This window comes from Rana temporaria, chromosome 2 (assembly GCF_905171775.1).
Source record: "Rana temporaria chromosome 2, aRanTem1.1, whole genome shotgun sequence".
Taxonomy (NCBI): Eukaryota; Metazoa; Chordata; class Amphibia; order Anura; family Ranidae; genus Rana; species Rana temporaria.
Window position 1 is genome coordinate 273,671,198 of NC_053490.1, and position 19,662 is coordinate 273,690,859.

A 19,662-nucleotide genomic window follows, 5' to 3' on the forward strand; every position below is an offset into this window, starting at 1 on the left:
ATGTAAGGCTGAATAAAAAGTACCATGAAGGAAATATTAATAAGCTTTTCTCTGAAATGCCACGAAAGGTCCAGAAAATCCCAATGCAAGTAAATACTTTCTTAAAGTCATTATTTTCCTATGCATCAAGCATTGCCTTTTTAAAAGGAGAAAAATCAAAATACTTTCTCTTCCTGTACCCTGGAAGCCAACTTGGTTTGGAGACTCCAGCAGAACTCTTATGCCGCGTACACACACGATCGGAAATTTCGACAAGAAAACCGTGGATTTTTTCTGACGGAATGTTGGTTCTTGTGTTGCATACACAAATCTTGTCAGAAATTCCGACAGTCAAGAACGTGGTGACGTACAAGACGTACAACGAGCCGAGATCAATGAAGTTCTATAGGCAGTTTGGCTCTTCTGCTTGATTCTGAGCATGCATGTTTTTTTTGCGCGTCGGAATTGCATACAGACGAGCGGATTTTCCGATTGGAACTTTTTCTGTCGGAAAAATAGGGACCTGCTCTCAATATTTTGTTTGCGGAAATTCCGACAGAAAAAGTCAGATGGAGCATACACACGGTCGGAATTTCCATCCAAAAGCTCACATCAGACTTTTCGTGTCGCAATTTCTGATCGTGTGTACGTGGCATAAGAAGGAATTTACAGAAATGCTGAAAGTATGGGTTCACACCAATGTGCTGCGGTACTATGCGCATTAACGTATGTGTTACTACAATGCATAAATATATAATTATATACATGTTTGTGCTCTGCGGTACCAATCATTCTTAGTGCTCCCTCAATACACCTTGCCATCGCACTGCAGCTCCCTAATGTTGTGTGTTGTGGTGCACTGTGCTACAAAAAATAATGCAAGTACAGTGGAACCTTGAATTACGAGCATAATCCGTTCCAGGAGAATGCTTGTGATCCAAAGCACTTGCATATCAAAGCAAGTTTCCCCATAGAAGTCAATGAAAACAAAGATAATTCGTTCCACATTGACTTCTATTGTATGCAGTACAGCATGTGGCCAGAGGTGGGGGGTGCTGAAAAAGACTAGGAGACCGCTCAAAGCCGCTCGGATGCACTCGGAAACCCTCAGAGAGGCTTGAAACCACCCAGGAACAATGTGTTTCCGAGTGCATCCGAGCATCTCTGAATGTGTGTCACCGGCGTACCCCACCTCTCGCCAAATGCGGTACTGCACACCGCAGAGCTTTGAATCCTTCTCATTTCGTGAGAAAACACTTGCAAACCGAGTCAGGATTTTTTTTAAATAATAGTTCGTGCGAAGCGCACGTTAACTGCGTTACTCGCAATTCGAGGTATTACTGTACCTTTTTTAGTGCATTACACAGCACATTCAAATGAGCAAGCTGCCTTAATGCAATGCATGTTAACAGGCATGCATTAATGCCCCACAATAGTGTGAACCCAGCCTAAAACATTATTTAAAATGCACAGATTCACTTTATCAGTGGCCATATCCGTCAAAGCTTTCTTGCTATGAGTGTCCTTGAAATCATAGATATTCTTCAGTGCTTGTTTCTACTTGTTAAAGGAAGCTTTGTTAAGGCTGTGCTTGATACTGGCCCTCTGTAGCTGTGAAGAAGTCTTCAAGGTAAGAACGAAGAAATTCAAAGGTAGGCCTTTCTTCTGGATGGTCATTCCAGCACCGAAGCATTAATTCATAAAGTTCCTTTGGGCAATTTTCAGGCTGTGGCATTCGATATCCACGTTCAAGATAATCTATCACTTCAGGATTAGTCATACCTATAAAAAAAAGGAATGGATACTCAAACACTCAGTTAAATTACTACTGTAATGCTGAAATAAACGTAAAAGTAACACCTTATGCCCCGTACACAGGATCAGGCTTTAGCCCGACCAAACTCCGACGGAATTCCTCGGAATATCCAATGGAAAAACTCAGATGGGCATACACACGGTCGGAAATTCCAATGGAAAAAGTCCATCTGACTTTTTCCATCGGAAATTCCGATCGTGTGTACGAGGTATAAGTTGGTTGAGGGGATACTGGTTCCCAATCTCCTGTCCTGACAGACATACATTCATTTTTGATAGAGGAAGACTGCAAGGCATACTGCATGTCAGCACTGGTGCAAAGAATAGCATTTTTGTTCCACTAAACTCTGGACCTGTTCTGACATACACGTTGTGCCCTACTCTAATAACTTACATTCACATTAGCTGTGAATGGAGCACCTTCCAAGTAGCTGCTGAGAACTTTCACTGTCAGAGCAGGAAAGCACTTGGGTCTTCATTGCCCTCAAGGTCTTTTGTGGACAATCTAAATAATATAAAGGCAGCATACAGACTAGTATACTGTAAAGTTGCCCTGAAACAATTACGCAAATAATCTTTTATCTTGCAGCTTACCAGGATATGGAATGCGCCCATACGTGATGATTTCACTCAGAAGGACTCCAAATGACCATACATCTGATTTAATGGTAAATGTCCCATAATTTATTGCTTCTGGAGCTGTCCACTTTATAGGAAATTTGGCACCTGCAGATCAAACAAAATTATTTTTAAATCAGGCAGTACACCCGATCTATTAAACAAATTAGTGCTCTAACAATGTGCCCTTAGTTATTTCCATGGACAAACAAATCTTCATTACAGTCATGAATGACAGTACTTTATAAAAAAATAAATGGTTTAGGCTTGCGACCTTCAGAGACCAAACACCACTAAAGAGAATATGCATAGAGAAGGGTCCATAACATTTCACACCTAGGTAAGCCATTAGTAAACAGGTCAAAGCCGCCTCAGCCAGCTTCATCCAAAGCTATGCCCTCAACCTGGTGACCTCCATGATTAAGTCCCATGGGCAGGGTGAAATGCGTTGGGTCGTGGCTTTGGATGAAGCTGGATGAGGCTGCTTTTACCTGTTTACTAATGGCTTTGCTAGGTGTGCGGTGTTTGAGACCTTTCACTATGCACAGTCACAGTATGTGAGGAGTTAGACAGACTCCTACCCAGCTAGCACCCACTGCAGGAAACACCAGATGGATTTAAAGGAGCTTGTGTGGCGAGCTTAAATTATAACTAAATGCAAAACTTTTTTTTTAGTTTTGGATAGAGTGGAGAAGCATTAGAACACCTGTCAGTTTTATTGCTGTCTATGCCCCCGTTAGGGAGATTTAACCCTCTCTATTGTTCTGTTTACCATTTAAAGTGAAAGTGAGAATAAATTACAAATTTTGGGTTGTCCCCAGAAAAGTAATCGGGGAAATCTTCCAATGGGGACACTAGTTCTGGGGACATGTGGGTCCCCAAGGAATTCCCTTAATTTGCATGGATTTTCTCTCAATCCCTGTTTGGCTATGGGACAGGAAGTGAGGTGAAATTTCCACAATGGGACACAGGTGTTGAAAGAAAATGTGACTGGGGTTATAACCCTTCCTTTACTTTATCTAAAAAGTAAGGTAAAGGCTTTATGTGCTAGTATGCATCGCATGCTAGCACATTATGTGAAACTTACCTGGAAACAAAGCCCTACAATGTAATTGTTGGAGGCAGCATCCATCTTCACTCGATCTTCCTTCCGGGCCTGCAGACTCCGGCTCTGTGACAGGCCAGAGACGTGATGACATCACTCCCACGCATTTGCACGGGAGCAGTCATTTACGGCACATGTATCTGAAGGAATGGCACGGGTGGCTGTTACTTCAGAGCATATGCGCCGATAATGTAATCAGCTGCATGTAATGTAAACATCTCCTAAACGGTGTATGTTTAGGAGATATTTACAGTATCTATAGGTAAGCCTTATTATAGGCTTACCTATAGGTACAAATAATGCACAGGCATTTACTTCCTCTTTAAAGCGGAGTTCCACCAACTTTTAGAACTAGGTCTTAAAGGAATGACAACCCTTCCACCACTCGTTTTTGGATAATGATTTTTTTTTCTTTCCTACCTTTTCTGAAGTACATAATGTACTTCCGTCCTAGCTCAGCTGCGGCAAAGTGGGTCATTTCCTCATGCCCCCTGTTGCCTTCTGGGACCTGTGTGTGTCCCAGTAGACGATGGGACCATTCAAAAAGCGCAACATGACACGCAAATGCACAGTAGGAAACCGGCTATGAAGCCTGAAGGCTCCACTGCCGGTTTCCCTTAGTTACAATGGTGGCGCCTGCACCCGATCCGATAAACGGATTGGCCTTGGGGGGGGGGGTCGACATCGCAGGCTCCCTGGACAGGTAAGTGTCCTTATTAAAAGTCAGTAGCTACAGTGTCATTTCTCTGGATTGGGTTCCTGACAACGGTGGACCATGCCTACATAATGTGTATTAGTACAGTTGCCTGTAGTCTCTATCAGAACTGCATGTCTTTGGCAGAGTGACAAAGCAAGAGCAAAATTGGGAGAAAGTTGATGCCCTATAACAGGAGGTGCCTGGCAGGATCAGTGGATGTTCTTTTAATACATGGTATGCATTTTAAAAGATTGAAAACAACTTTTGAAATGACAAGAACTTGTAAAAAGTATTAATGAGATTTTAGTGATTTGGATCTACTCCATGAAACAAACTGGTCACAGGAGCTTGAGGTGTTTTTTTTTAACCACTTAAGATCCGGACAGTGGCGTAACAATCGGGACGGCTGCCGGTGTGTCTGCCCCGGGTGCTGAGCTGGGGGGGGGGGCGCCCCGGGATGAGGCGGCTCTCTGTTGCTGCGGTCCGGACTCTTGCTGCGGTCCGACTTCCGGTCAGACTCGCACTCTCTCTGCTCCGTGACTGCCCGTGCGTATGTGCGGCCGCCGGGCCGCTTGTAGTGTCGCTCCCCTCACGCAGGCAGCAGGCTCCTCCCACAGTGAGTCGGCGGTTTCAGAATGGGGTCTGTCTGCTCTGTGTTGTGTCCTGACTCCTGGGTATAGCTGGCCCGCCCAGTGGTGACAGTCACAGGTGTGGCACTGCCTGGTCAGGTCAGTGATATCATATGTATGCTGTGCTGTCTCATGTGGGTTAGTTTAACTTAGTTAGTGAAGGTAGGGGCCCAGTCCCAGTTGTAGTTCACAATTAATACAATGCCATTATAGAACATAGAAATTCTATGTTCTATAATGGCATTATATTAATTGTGAACTACAAGCGGCCAGTCCAACTGAGACTTGTAGTTCCCTGTAACTGATATGAGGCTGTATTAAAGTACTAGAAATACAATGCCTTTATAATGTATAATGTTGCCTTTATAATATATGTTTCTATTGTTTTTTCATAAAAGTGTTTTTTCCGTAAAAAATGTATTGCTCTTTACCACCATTAAAAATGTAATGCTCTTTATCAACATTAAAAATGTAATGCCCTTTACATGTGTTTAATTATCCTTATAACCAGAGTGGATGTTTATATAAGGGGAGAAAAAAAAATTCTGCCCGAGCGCCCATAACTCGTTACGCCACTGGATCGGGACCATTATGCAGGTTAAGGACCTTGCTCCTTTTTGCGATTCGGCACTGCGCCGATTTAACTGACAATTGCGCGGTCATGCGACGTGGCTCCCAAACAAAATTGGCGTCCATTTTTTCCCACAAATAGAGCTTACTTTTGGTGGTATTTGCTCACCTCTGCGGTTTTTATTTTTTGCGCTATAAACAAAAATAGATCGACAATTTTGAAAAAAATTCAATATTTTTAACTTTTTACTATAATAAATATCCCCCAAAAATATATAAAAAAATAAAATAAAATTTTTTCTCAGTTTAGGCCGATACGTACTCTTCTACATTTTGGTAAAACAAAAATCGCATTAAGCGTTTATCGATTGGTTTGTGCAAAATTTATAACGTTTACAAAATATGGGATAGTTTTATTGCATTTTTATAAATATTTTTTTTTTTTTACTACTAATAGCGGCGATCAGTGATTTTTTTCGTGACTGCGACATTATGGCGGACACATCGGACAATTTTGACAAATTTTTGGGACCATTGTTATTTTCACAGCAAAAAGTACTATAAAAATGCACTGGGGTAGATTCAGGTAGCTGCGCTTTAAGTTCCCAGGAGACATTGCGGCGCAGCGTATTGTATTTACGCTACGCCGACGCAACTTACAGGAGAAAGTGCAGTATTCACAAAGCACTTGCTCCGTAAGTTGCGGCGGCGTAGCGTAAATGGGGCTGGCGTAAGCCCGCGTAATTCAAATGTGGAAGGGGGGGCGTGTTTTATGCTAATGTGTTATGACCTGATGTGATTGACGTGTTTTGCGAATGGCGCATGCGCCGTCCGTGTACATATCCCAGTGTGCATTGCTCTCAAGTACGCCGCAACAACGTATTGGTTTCGACGTGAACGTAAATTACGTCCAGCCCTATTCGCGAACGACTTACGCAAACAACGCAAACAATTCAAATTTCGAAGCGGGAACGACGTCCATACTAAACATTGGCTGCGCCACCTAATAGCAGGAGCAACGTTACGACACACGTACGTTTGTGAATCGGCGTAACTAGGTATTTGCATACTCTACGCTTATAACAAAGGTAGCGTCATCTAGCGGCCAGCGTAAGAGACTTATGCCAGTCGTATCTTAGGCTAATGTCGACGTATCTTGCTTTCTGAATACAGAAAGAAGATACGCCGGCGCAGATTTGAATTTACGCAGCGTATCTATGGATACGCCGGCGTAAATTCTCTCTGAATCCGGGCCACTGATTACTATGAAAATGACAATTGCAGTTTAGTAGTTAACCACTAGGGGGCGCTGTAGGGGTTTAGTGTAACCTCATGTGTGTTTATAACTGTAGGGGGGCGGGCTGGACGTGTGACATCATTGATCGTCTTTCCCTATATCAGGGAACAGACGATCAATGACACAGTGAAGAACATGGAAGGTGTGTTTACACACACCTCTCCCCGTTCTTCAGCTCTGGTGACCTATCGCGGGACACCGGCGGCGATCGGGTCCGCGGATCCCGTGGGCGTGGTCACGGAGCTTAGGACCAGGTCGCAAGCGCGCTGCCGGCAGCACGCTCGTGACCCCATGGCTGGGCTTAAAGAGACACGTACAGGTACGTGATTGTGCCCAGCCGTGCCATTCTGACGACGTATATCGGCGTGAAGGGGTCCTTAAGTGGTTAAAGAATTCCAGTTTGTAGCTGTATAAATTATGGTCTCATACACATAGGGAGTACCAAGTAGATATTACTCAAACCTGGCAAACAACCCAGACACTGAGCCTCAAAAGCGTTGAATGAGGAGTTAGCCAAGCATTTTTATTTCGCTCTTTTTCTCCGCATCCAGGTAAATATGGCTTGGTGCAACTGGCACTGGCAGTGTTTGAGCTTGTAGGCCTTTTCATAATTACTATTCTCCCAAGGACGCTCCCCACCAACAAGGCATAGATCAACCAGACTAATTTCAGCAGAGTCCAAGCACGCTGGATGCAACTTTGCATCTAATATGTAGAAATCTGTAAGAAAGCTATGCTGTTCTTAAAATGTTATTTCATTCATTTTCGTACTGTATTGTCTGTACTGTTTCTTAGAATGCAATGCAAGCATGTACCTTCTCTGGCTGTATACTCATTGTCCTCTATTATACGAGCTAAGCCAAAATCTGCTATTTTGCAGCACAGAGTGTCCGACACCAGGATATTAGCTGCTCGCAGATCCCGGTGGATGTAATTTTTGCGTTCCAGGAAGGACATTCCTTCTGCCACCTATTGATAAAGGAAATCGTAAAATGAAGTGTAAAATATTTAAAAACCCAATTAGTATTAAATTTACTATTCTGAGTCAACTGAAAAGTTGTAAACATGGATGGAAGGAATATCATCACATACATTTTGTTATTTTACTTTGGATGACAAGTTTCATACTTTTGAGGCTTGCTCTCTTACCTGAGCTGACATGTCTATGAGTTTATATACATTTAGTTTGAGGCCTTGTGATGTCTTCAAATAATCAACCAAGTTTCCTGGAGTAAAGAGAAAGGAATTAATGCTTAATTTCAAAATCAAAAGAATTTTTTTTATGATTGAATACAGGTAACGCCTTTACTCTTTCAGGATTGTGCCTCTGTCTGGGAGAGAGACAGAAGTTGTTGGAAATTTCTTGGGACAACTGATTTCAGAGATTAGAGATATGTTAACATAAAATCTTTCCTTTCCTTATTTCACTAAAGCTATTCTGTCTCAATGAAACTCTACCTTTTCTGCTTTGTTTTTTATAAGGTAATGGATACTGACCCAATGTTTCTGTATATGCTATATGAGATGATGAGCAAATTAAACTTGCTTGGTCTGTTTATGTAGAGTTGTTTAGTGAAGAAGAGGTACCCATTCAGAAAAAGCAATGGCATCAAAGCCTCCAAGCAGCTAAGTCTATATAACCCGCAAGTGAGTATAGTGAAAAAACTTTATCCAGGACTGATATGGGTCCATGCTTTTTTGATACCTTCAATGTGCTGTCATCTGTGTTAAAGGATTGTGTACATTTTGCAAAGAATCTAGTGTAAAACCTCTTCTCTTTGGTGTCTTTAGCAACTGTTATCAGAGAGGTTAAAGAATGGGATAAATAATATTGCTTCTATATCAGGGGGCAAGTCCTGGGGAAAAAAGTGTGGGAACTCCCACCCAAGATCTACTCCCCCACCAAAAAAAAAAAAAATGATACGCTCATATACATAATTACTAAACCGCATGTTTTTTTTTCGATCCACTGTACCTTAGTAATCCTTTATGTTACTGGCCGCTTCCTGTATATGGATTCATCGGGTAGTGTGCGGGTATTCCGTCACTTCCTCGATGCCGCAATGTCTCCTGGGAGCTTTTGTCATTGTTCCCAGGAGACCTCTGCAATGTCTCCTGGGAACAATGACAAAAGCTCCCAGGAGACATTGTGGCATCGAGGAAGTGACGGAATACCTGCACACTACCCGATTAATCCATATACAGGAAGCTGCCAGTAACATAAAGGATTACTAAGGTTCGCCTGCCCCTGACAGTGACTCGAGCTGGGCATCGCCGCTTAGTGAAGGATTGGCTCGGGCGGCTTGGCTGCTCTCAGCTGCTCTAGTCCTGCAAAGGGAACTGAGTTTCTGCTGTGAAAAAAGTGCAGGAACTCCGTTCCCACACATTCCGGCAGGACTTGAGCCCTGTATATTAGCTTGTAATACTGTATATGCAGTACACATGTGAGTGTGTGCACAAGCGTGTAAGTATTAATCTTTAGCAATGTAGTTCTAATTGGTTACAGATTATCTATATCCTAACTTCTTAAAACTTAAAATCTCAGACCAAGTCCCACCATGAGCCAACCAAATCCAATTCACCATATCTGTATTTCAATATTTAAATTACATATAATCTCAGTTAAACCCACTCATTTTTGTCATACAAAACAATATTTCCCCAGAAAAGTAACAAAGACTAAACGGTATACATTAATAGTTACATCAATTTAAACATAAAAAACAATGCTGTAAATAATATGAAATGAAGAGGTAAACCACTTTCAAAGTAAAGAAAACCACCGTACCTTTGTTTCATTGGGTTGTTGTGCTATGTTGGAAGGAGAAGAGCAATTGCAGCTTTGAAGAATTTAAATGGCTGATTTGCAATTTAGCATGAATGAAAGCGGAAAGACCTCCACTAGTGAACAGGGAAGTACAGTATGCATGGACTGTACATTATGTAGCTGATGTTCTCCAGCCTTTGAATATGAGAATATTCCCCAAAAGGAACCCCTGTCCATTTTTTTTTTAAATCTAATGTATATGCTGAAAGAAGGGATTTGGGGGGTACGGGATTATTGCGGTGCCAAGATAGAAACCAAACATATAATTTATTTATAAAAATAAGAAAATTTATTAAATTACAAAAAGATAAAATCTGGTTCAAGTAACAATAGAACAAGACAGATCGTGGGAGCAATACATAGAGATACAGGTCACAGATCAAGTCTACCCAACTAGTTTCGCCAATCATTGGCTTCGTCAGGGGATTTAAGACTAGACCATCTCAGTGAAAGGCTCCTTTGCTCCCTATGCAGCCCGGTAGGGTGTCCCCTCGGAGTGGGTACGGATCCAGTAGCCCAAAGCAGCGGCTCAGGGAGTTAGTAATTAAAAACACAAGCGGAGCACGACTGCAGGGACACTGGACTAACAGTAGTTAGTGTGTGTAAGTCAAGTCCAGATGACCTGGTTACAGGGCAGGGTCAAAGTTGTAGATATTCAGTGGGTAGCAATAGCACCAGAACAGCCCAGTATGTAGAAATGGGGAAGTATTCCGCACAAGATACGGATCCAGGTATCAGTGTCCCTGCCAGCACATGAAACTCTTATTAAAACAAAATAAAAATAAATTCTTCTGAGAGTAGAACACCTTTGAAAGTATTTCCTATGTTCACACAAATGTTTGTTTAACTGCTGGCTCAATCAGAAGTCTTATTGCCAATAAATATTTATCACTGATATTGCATTACTTGTTTATTATGCCTCATTACTAGAGACGTGTACAATATATATATTTTGATATAACGTACCATTTTCCATATATTCTGTCACAATATAAATAGGTTCCTGGGTCACCACAGCATGTAATCGGACCAGTCGCGGATGCTGTAGTTGTTTCATTAGATTGGCCTCAGCCAGGAATGCTTCTGCTGACATTGTGCCTTGTTTAAGGTTCTTTATGGCAACTTTTGTATGGCCATTGTAAAACCCTGTTCAAGAGGACAAAACAAAATGTAATGCAGAAAGATAAGAAATATTATACAATTTGCACATGCCCATACATTTAAATAACCAATGGCTTATAAAAAAAAAAGTCAGCAAGTCCCGTTATCTAGTGGAATATGTCAACTGAAAATGGCCCATAGTTTGTACTGTCACTTCTATACTTAATTAGAACTAACAGGGTGGATTGGTTGTTCATAGATGCGACCCTGCAAAGCTCGGTCTTTGCCACAGCCCAGAGGCCAGGGTGAAAATTAACTGTTCTGTCCAATGCTTAGATGTTTTGTCTATTACAGGCGCGGGGTCATGAGGAGGCGGGACTGTGGGAGCGAGCAGAGCAGAGGAACTTTCAATGTAAGTTGAAACAGCGGGCTATACCGCTCTGCTATTCCACGGCTCTCCTCTTCCTCTATGCCATCGGGGCGATCACTGCAAGAACGGCTCGCGATTAACCCCGATCGCCAGCATTTCTCGCCCCCCCACTGCCAGGCAGCCCAGATCCTCGCCAGACCTAATTTTCCACTTCCAAAATGCGAGTAGGCGAGTGGAAAATTTGAGGTCTGCAGTAAGCTGTTCTATATGACTTTCCACCGCTCGGATGATGGTGGAAAGCTTACTGAGGAGAAACAGGAAGTGAGAAATTCAAACAAAGAAAAAAAACATTTAGAAGGGAAATGGAAGGAAAAGGTAAGTGAACCAACAATGCACTAGCTTAAAGGAACCTATTTAGAAAATAAAAAACGAACCTTTACAACCCCTTTAAAGAGAGGAAACCTGCCCTGATTTCTAAGGTAGCTATCCCTACAGAAATTTCTGGTTAGCAGTTATGTAATATATTATTCATATATTTAGTGACAATGTAGGTTCCAAGCCTCCTTGCCTGTATGCAGAAATGTTTTATCACATACTTCACATAGGCCCCATACACACGAGAGGATTTATCCGCAGATACGGTCCAGCGGACCGTATCCGCGGATAAATCCTCTCGAGGATTTCAGAGGATTTCTATGCGATGGCGTGTACACACCATCGCATTGAAATCCGCGCTGAAATCCTCTGCTGATGACGTGTCGCGCCGTCGCCGCTATTATGACGCGGCGACGGGCGCGACGCTGTCATATAAGGAATTCCACGCATGCGTCAAATCATTACGACGCGTGCGGGGAATCTCTTTGGACGGATGGATCCGGTAAGTCTGTACAGACGAGCGGATCCATCCGTTGGAATGGATTCCAGCAGATGGATTTGTTGAGCATGTCAGCAAATATCCATCTGCTGGAAATCCATCCCAGGGGAGATTTATCCGCGGAAAAATATCCGACGGAGTGTACACACCATAGGATCTATCCGCAGAAACCCATTTGATGGGATTTATCTGCGGATAGATTCTATGGTGTGTATGGGGCCTTAGTGTATGTCTCACAAAAAATACTACCAAATACTTATGTATACTTCACAGGAAGTGCTTTGGTGCAAACTCTACATTCATCTGAATAATTAAAAAAAAAAAAGATTTATTGAAATTAAAAAAATTAAAAAAAAAAATTAAAAAAAGTTCAGATTAACACAAATTAGCTACATTTGAAATAAATCTACTTACCCATCCACACCTCTCCAAACTGGCCTGCTCCTAGTTTTTTTGACAACTGCAGTCTGTTGCGAGGGATTTCCCATTCATCAGCCCACCAAGGTTTTTGTGGACGTTTAGTTTCACATGGGTCCTTTAGCAATGTACACAGTCCATCCAAGGATACTAGATGAAACAGAATATTTTACATGTGCTGCCAAATCAAATCATATAAATGCTTACAGAATGATAAAAGGGCCTGTGCTTAGTTTTGCTTAAAGTGTGATATTTCCTTCTCTTTTTAAAGGAAAATGTTAATGTTTTTGGATCAATTTTATTCTTTAGGTGAATTTATATAATTTGTATTATTATAATATAATTTAATTTAATAATTTAATAATTTAATTTAATAATAGTAATATAAAGAAATATTATAGATATATATATATATATTTACTATTTATATAAAATCTCTATTTTTAGCAATTAACATTTAATCCAGTCTGCCAGAAGTTTAGCCCCCCCCCCTCCTACCCCTGCAGCCTTCTGGGACACATATCTCCAATTATCAGAATAAGGGTTTCTCAATATGAATATGGTTGTTAAAAACATATGTGTGTCATAGGGTAGCTATATATTTTATAGGATCCCTTTCCACTGAAAATTCAGGATGGACAATTCTTGTCCTTGGAAGCCATCTGGTGGTCAAGTAAGCTAGTACATAAGTAAACGCAGGGTTGATAATTAGATTGCCCTACCAATCATAGAAGAAGGTTACACCTTCTGGGCCAGGTTTTAGCAAAGTTTTATGACAGTATTGTCTGGCCACTCTATAAGAGAGCAAATCAGAAAGGCACACACTCATCAGAAAGACACACACTAATCAACAGCAGACACATGCCCATCACCTAGAGCAGTGTTTCTCAACTCCAGTCTTCAAGGCACCCTAATAGGTCATGTTTTCAGGATTTCCCTCAGATGAAACGGCTGTGGTGATTACTAAGGCAGTCAAACTGATCAAATCAACTATGCAAAATAATGGAACGCCTGAAAACATGACCTGTTGAGGCGCCTTGAGGACCATCATCTGGAGACCATCACATCATCTAGGAGAGTCTGGCCAAATGGCAATTTTAACGGGTAACCATAGTTTTCTATATAGACTTCATTTTCTGTGTGCAAGTATTTTATAAAAGTTAATTTGCTTCCCCATTAGATCTCCTAACACCTCAAAATTTGGTAATCTTAATTGGCATAAATTTAGACTAACTTCACCTGGCAAGTTAGTCAAATGTAGATTATTATCTGCTAGATTTTATGAAAATATCTACAATTGGGGAAATGAAACATTTTGTTTATTTCAACAGATACACAAAAACTTTAGCAATTCGTTGTAAATTGTAGTGTCTGTGTTCACCTATTAATCCCCTCCTAATCAAAGTGTTAGTGGTGTTTGTAAGTGACTTATTGTAATAAATATAAAATTATTTTTGATAATCTGCATTCTTTACTCGCTTAGGTCTTGTCGTGTTATTTAATAAGTCAGTTGAATTGTTTTTATAAATTTTTTTTGTTTTGGAGGCACTGTGGTAAAACGATCAATTTAGCTGACTAAATTAATCTTTCAGGCATTCCCTGATAGCTGTCAGAATACACTGTTTAGTGCTGCAGCCAATTTGCCGCAGTGCTGAAGGAAACATTTCCAACAGGTCAGTTCCAGAAAAGTTTATCATGTTTATCATTATTCTGGAATGGGAGCTGTCATTGATGGATTGAAATTCAGTTGGTTCCTGCTGAACTGGAGAAATTTCTATCAATCTATGGCCAGCTTTAATCAGCCTCTAAAAGCTAATGATATGAAATAGAGTTATTCAACTGCTGCTTATGGTCAAAATTAAATATTTACATAAAGTTTTTCATAATTTACATAGACCTTAAATAACATTGAGCCCTGGTTCATGGACATGTCAAATCGCATGTCAAAGCAGAGACGGCACAGATGTCTCTGTAATCGCGGTCGAAATCGGGACTGAGAAGCGGGAGTGAAATCGTGCGCGTTCAGTTGAACTCGCACGGCTTCATTCCCCCAAGAACCTGGGCTAAAACACATTTGGTGCATTTCCATTAACTTCTATGGAAGGGGAAGGTGCATTTTTGGTGCACTTTTTACAGAGCGCACCACAGATGCTTTTTAAAACACAGCAGAAACCCAGTACACTGGTGTGAACATAGGATTTAAAGGGGAATAAATTTCATGCGCTTTTGTCATGATGTAAAGATGCATTTGACCATTGCAAAAGCACATCAGTGTCAAAGGGGCCTAAGTCATGAACATATAAAGAGGATATCCACAGAAATAACATACAAAAAATATCCCCCTTAAAGAAAGTTAATTTCTGTATTTGTTTTAAGAGTTTTGTACTTTCCCTTACAGCGAGAGCAGAAATGCTTACCCGAATAATGTTGCACAAGTTCCCGAAGATTTTTGAAAGTTATTCTTGGAGAAATGTAGAAACCTCCATTATCCATGTTCCGAATCTTGTAATGTTTCACTACTTCTCCTTGAACTTGGTCAAGATCCCGCACAGATAAGGAATAGGAACCTGAAGAGGCATCAGTGATGGTATTAAAATCAGTAGGAAGAAAGCAGTGCTCCAACACAATCCTTACCAACTTTATTAAAGTATGTACCCATTAAAATGGAACTATGGGCAAAATACCTAATGATATAAATGAAGCAATTTAGCAACAGCATTAACATAGCAGCCTTTGTTTTTTGAACCACACCCCCATGTAAGTTAGTTTTATTACATGTTGATGCTGCCAATAAATCTAATGTTTTACAATTTCCTTTACCAGACCAAACTGTCCAGTACAAGTGAAAGTTAGAAGTTGAGATAACTTATTTAACACTGCTTACAATGGTCATCTTTTCTTAATTCAGTTAATATCACCAGAAATGCCTGAGTTTTCCTTGTGGGAGGCCCATAAGGCATACATGAGGGGAAAGTTGATAGAATTAGGTGCAAGGAAGAAAAAAACAACAACATCAAAAATTCAGTTATTACCTTTATTCCAAATATATATATATTTTTTTCTGTGACCTCTTAAAAAGTGTTAGCTGAAGTTGGACTTTAATTTGTTAGTCAGTTAGTCCATCTAAATCTATTAGTTCATCTTACAATACCATCTCCATAGGTTAAAAATGCTGTGCTGTCTATGTCGGGAGGAAGGAGATAGTGGTGACGTCATTACGCCTGCCGGTGCACAAGGCATTGTTTTTACTGTATGCTTGTAATCATACTGTTTCTGTGAGTATAAATCTTTTTACAATAAACAGTTTTTAATGATCATTGTGCAATGAGGTTTGCCCTTCCTTTCTTTGAGTGTACCGTGTCCCATACATGCCTGTGAGAATACCATCGGGTCACATTGCTATGGAGAGGAGGAGATGCATTCAAGTGGTTGCCTGCTGAGAGTCACTCCTTTGTGGATATTTATCTATTGATGCGTTTTTTTACCCTGCAAGGGTCATATATTTCTGGTAAGGAGCTTATTATTATTTAATTATCTAAACCAGTGATTTGAAGCCCTTTGCACTTTATATTTGCATGAATTCTTCTTTTTTTGCAATTTATTCCATTATGCACATATAGACAGCGCAGCATTTTGTTAATATTGTGTGTGTGCAATATTGTGAGTGCTTACTGATTATTCACATTATCACTTAGTGTTGAATTAATTGAATATTGGCACATACATTACCTAGCACATAATATTTTTTTTAGACTCTCCATAGGTTGACAATGCTGCTGTCCAAGGGTGGCTAACCTGCTCCTCCATGGATACAGTGAAGCCATTCTATAGCCTCATACACACTATCGGATTTTCTGCAGACAAAGCATAGGACTTTTGTCCAAAGGGCGATCGGACTTCCATCGGAAAAATCAGTGGATTTTTGTCTGAAGGGCGTTGGCCGTGAAATTGTTCTGCATACAGAGGGCAGAACTTTTACATCCAACATTCACAAAACTACATGGCTTTTCTGCTCTTGAGCGCCACCCTTTGGACAACTTCTGCTAATGTTGTCTGATGGTTAGCATTGGTTCGGAGCATGCGTGTTTGTACTTTGGATTTTAGTCTGACCGATTTGTGTACACACGATCGGATAATCCGACGGAACACATTTGAGAGCATGCACAGCCAACATTTGTTGTTGGAAATTCCGACAACAATTGTCCGATGGAGCATACAGACGGTCGGATTATCTGACAAAACACGTCCATCGGACAATTGATTTAGAGTTGCTATTTTTAATTATCTTTGCAAGTGATGGGTCCAGTTAAAACAAGCAACTGGTGGTGCAGGGCTTTACAAAGGAGCTATAAGAAAGTTGGGTTGTCAGAAAGGGATAATCACTGTGTTAATGGGTGCCAATATTTCTCTTTTTTTATGAGGACAACTACATTTGGGTTTCTTCATCAGTTTGTGGAGTAAAATACCTTGGCTGGTCTCACTCTCTCTTATTAGAAATGATCCTTGCTGATTTCCTGGGGCTAAAAGCTGACGCTCTGCATCTTTCCGTCCAAGGTTCTTGAAGAACCAGCTGAAAAAAAAATTAACAGGCAGAATTACATCTTTAGCGTCATGGTTGTGTATAATACTGTACATGGTTGATATGAGAGGGGATAAAGCAATGAATGTGACATTCACCAAACATTGACTGAAGGTGTATCTTCCTGACCCATGTGTTTCAGCGATTGTTTCATATGCAGTGAATGTTCAGTGACTGTCACATTCACTTTTTTTTATAACATTCCCCTTTCTTTAATAATGCAGTGCCAGTCAACACACATTTAAACTCAAATGAACCCTGCTAATTTATTACTATAATGCAGTCATACTGCACATACGGTAATGAATATGTCTCTTGTATATTTTCTGTTATCTGCTAAGTGCTACAGAAAAGGTTAAAAAAAACCTGTGTTGCCAGCACATAGCAAAGCCTGACCACATAGCTATCACACAGGAGCTATCCGGTGATCCATTACACCTCGACTCCAGTCCTCAAGTACCCCCCAACAGGTCATGTTTTCAGGATTTCCCTCAGATGAAACAGCTGTGGTAATTACTAAGGCAGTGAAACTGATCAAATAACCTGTGCAAAACAATGGAAAGAATGAAAACATGACCTGTTGGGGGTACTTGAGGACTGGAGTTAAGAAACATTGCATTACACCACACTGAACAGTACTTTGATCAACATTGGTCTGACATATCCCACCTCACACTACTCTAACCAACATTGCTCTCCCTCACTGAACATAGCTGTTGATTAGAGTGTTCAGTGGAGTGTGTAAACGGCTTGGCTGTCTCTATACTTCTAGCGCTGCCAGCAAAGGTTTTTTAAGGGCTTTTTCACACCAGCAGGTGTATTATACCACAGCCACTGGTGTGTATGGTGAAGGGAGCAATGCTGATGCACTGCAATGACACAGTGGGGAAGATTTACTAAAAGTGGAGCATTTAGAATTTGGTGCAGCTGTGCATGGTAGCTAATCAGCTTCTCACTTTAGCTTCTTCAAATAAGCTTTGACAATAAAATCTGGAAGCTGATTGGTTTCTCCTCAGAGCTGCACCAGATTTTGCACTCTCCAGTTATAGTAAATCAACCCCACTTTTTTTTTTTTCAACTTTATTGAAATGTCACAAAATGACATTTCATTCATCTTTATGCACCGCAGCCCATAGTACATCACATCACGCTGTGCTTTCATCAGACCAGAGCTTACAATTTTCCTTTACTTTCTGTCCCAGAGATGCAACAGGAAGCTAGAGGAAATTTTCCAAAATGAGGAAAATTCCCCTATCAGAGAGTTTTCCACAGAATAGGTGTTAGCTGTGGAAGATTTTCATGTATCTTTCCTTCTGGTGACAATTTTAAATTGTGGCTTTCCCCTCACTTTTTTTCTCATTGACAATGGTCAGTACTAATAAAGTGGTAAACCCTGTCAGTAGGGAACATAAACAACAATAACAATTCTAACCCTTTCCAACTAGATTTTTGCTTGAGATACAATTTAATATTTTTAAGTATTGAAACAATTTAACAAAATAATGTGGTCTTTATCTATTTGTCATATGCTGTACTCGCTTGAAATATTATGCATTTTTTTCACAGTTTGAAAACTGTTCATTAGTGCAAAGAATAAAAATGTTAGTACACTTTTTGTTTCAGGCACTCCCCTACACACTTACGATTCTGAGGCGATTCCGCTTACGGGTGCCACAAAGTTGAATGGTATCAGTCCCTCCTCTCCTGTGCATAATGACCTGGCTCTCCACCATTCACCATTTCTACAAGGCAAAATAAGATGACATTTGTGAAATACAACATTAGAGTAAACAAGAATATACACTTTGGTAGATAAGGGTAATATTTTATATTACGATATATATAGTTTTTGAGGGGGTTTTTATTTTTTGCGCTTTAAACAAAAAAAGAGCGGCAATTTTGAAAAAAAAAACAATATTTTGTGTATATTTGCTGTAATAAATAGCCCCAATTAAATTTTTTTTAAAAAAAAAGCTATTTTTTTCCTCAGTTTAGGTTGATATGTATTCTTCTACAAATTTTTGGTAATAAAAATGCAAAAAGCATATATTGATTGGTTTGCGCAAAAGTTATAGTGTCTAAAAAAATAGGGAATACATTTATGGCATTTTTATTATTTTTTTTTTACTAGTAATGGCGGCGATCTGCCATTTTTATCGGGACTGCGACATTATGGCGGACATATCGGACACCGTTTACACATTTTTGGGACAATTGTCATTTATACAGCAATTAGTGCTATAAAAATGCACTGATTACTGTGTAAATGCCACTGGCAGCGAAAGGGTTTAACACTAGGGGGCGATCAAGAGGTTAACTGTGTTCCCTAATGTGTGTTCTAACTGTAGGGGGAGGGGACTCACTATAGAAGATGACAGATCGTGGTTCCCAGCTTGTAGGAACTCATGATCTGCATCTCTTCTTCTCTCAGAACAGGGATGTGCGTTGTAACAGAATGGCCCGGGACAGAGATGTTTGAGGTACTCCTGTGCCAGCGTCACTAATGACTCTTGGGTCTAGGGTCACCCTGTGCCCCTTTTGGGCATAGGGTGACTGAGAAATATTAATTATAAATGACATGAGATGGGACATTACTGATAATTTATGTTTTGCAGGATCTTGGAATATTACAGTTTGATTTCATGCTGACCCACAACCGGTCAATAAGAGTGTCTACTTCAATGCTTAACCTAGGCTGTTGAGAAGCTAACTAAGTACGTCTGCTCCTAAGACCTTTCATTGTGTGAAGATGCTATTGATGATAGATATGTGTTGTGAGTTAGC

At 40.4% G+C, this 19,662-nt stretch overlaps 1 protein-coding gene across 1 annotated transcript in view; it reads right to left on the reverse strand.

The window, feature by feature from the left end:
- Positions 1–1,139: 1,139 nt before the first annotated feature.
- The window catches only part of LCK (LCK proto-oncogene, Src family tyrosine kinase), a 54,708-nt gene continuing 36,185 nt past the window's right edge, over positions 1,140–19,662 (reverse strand). The window contains exons 5-13 of the mRNA XM_040337042.1: positions 18,522–18,620; positions 16,766–16,869; positions 14,717–14,866; positions 12,297–12,449; positions 10,504–10,683; positions 7,860–7,936; positions 7,526–7,679; positions 2,389–2,520; positions 1,140–1,761 (exon numbers count right to left, since the gene is read on the reverse strand). Coding sequence (XP_040192976.1) covers positions 1,559–1,761; positions 2,389–2,520; positions 7,526–7,679; positions 7,860–7,936; positions 10,504–10,683; positions 12,297–12,449; positions 14,717–14,866; positions 16,766–16,869; positions 18,522–18,620 — 1,252 coding nt within the window. The 3' untranslated portion in view covers positions 1,140–1,558. The remainder of the gene's footprint in view (positions 1,762–2,388; positions 2,521–7,525; positions 7,680–7,859; positions 7,937–10,503; positions 10,684–12,296; positions 12,450–14,716; positions 14,867–16,765; positions 16,870–18,521; positions 18,621–19,662) is intronic.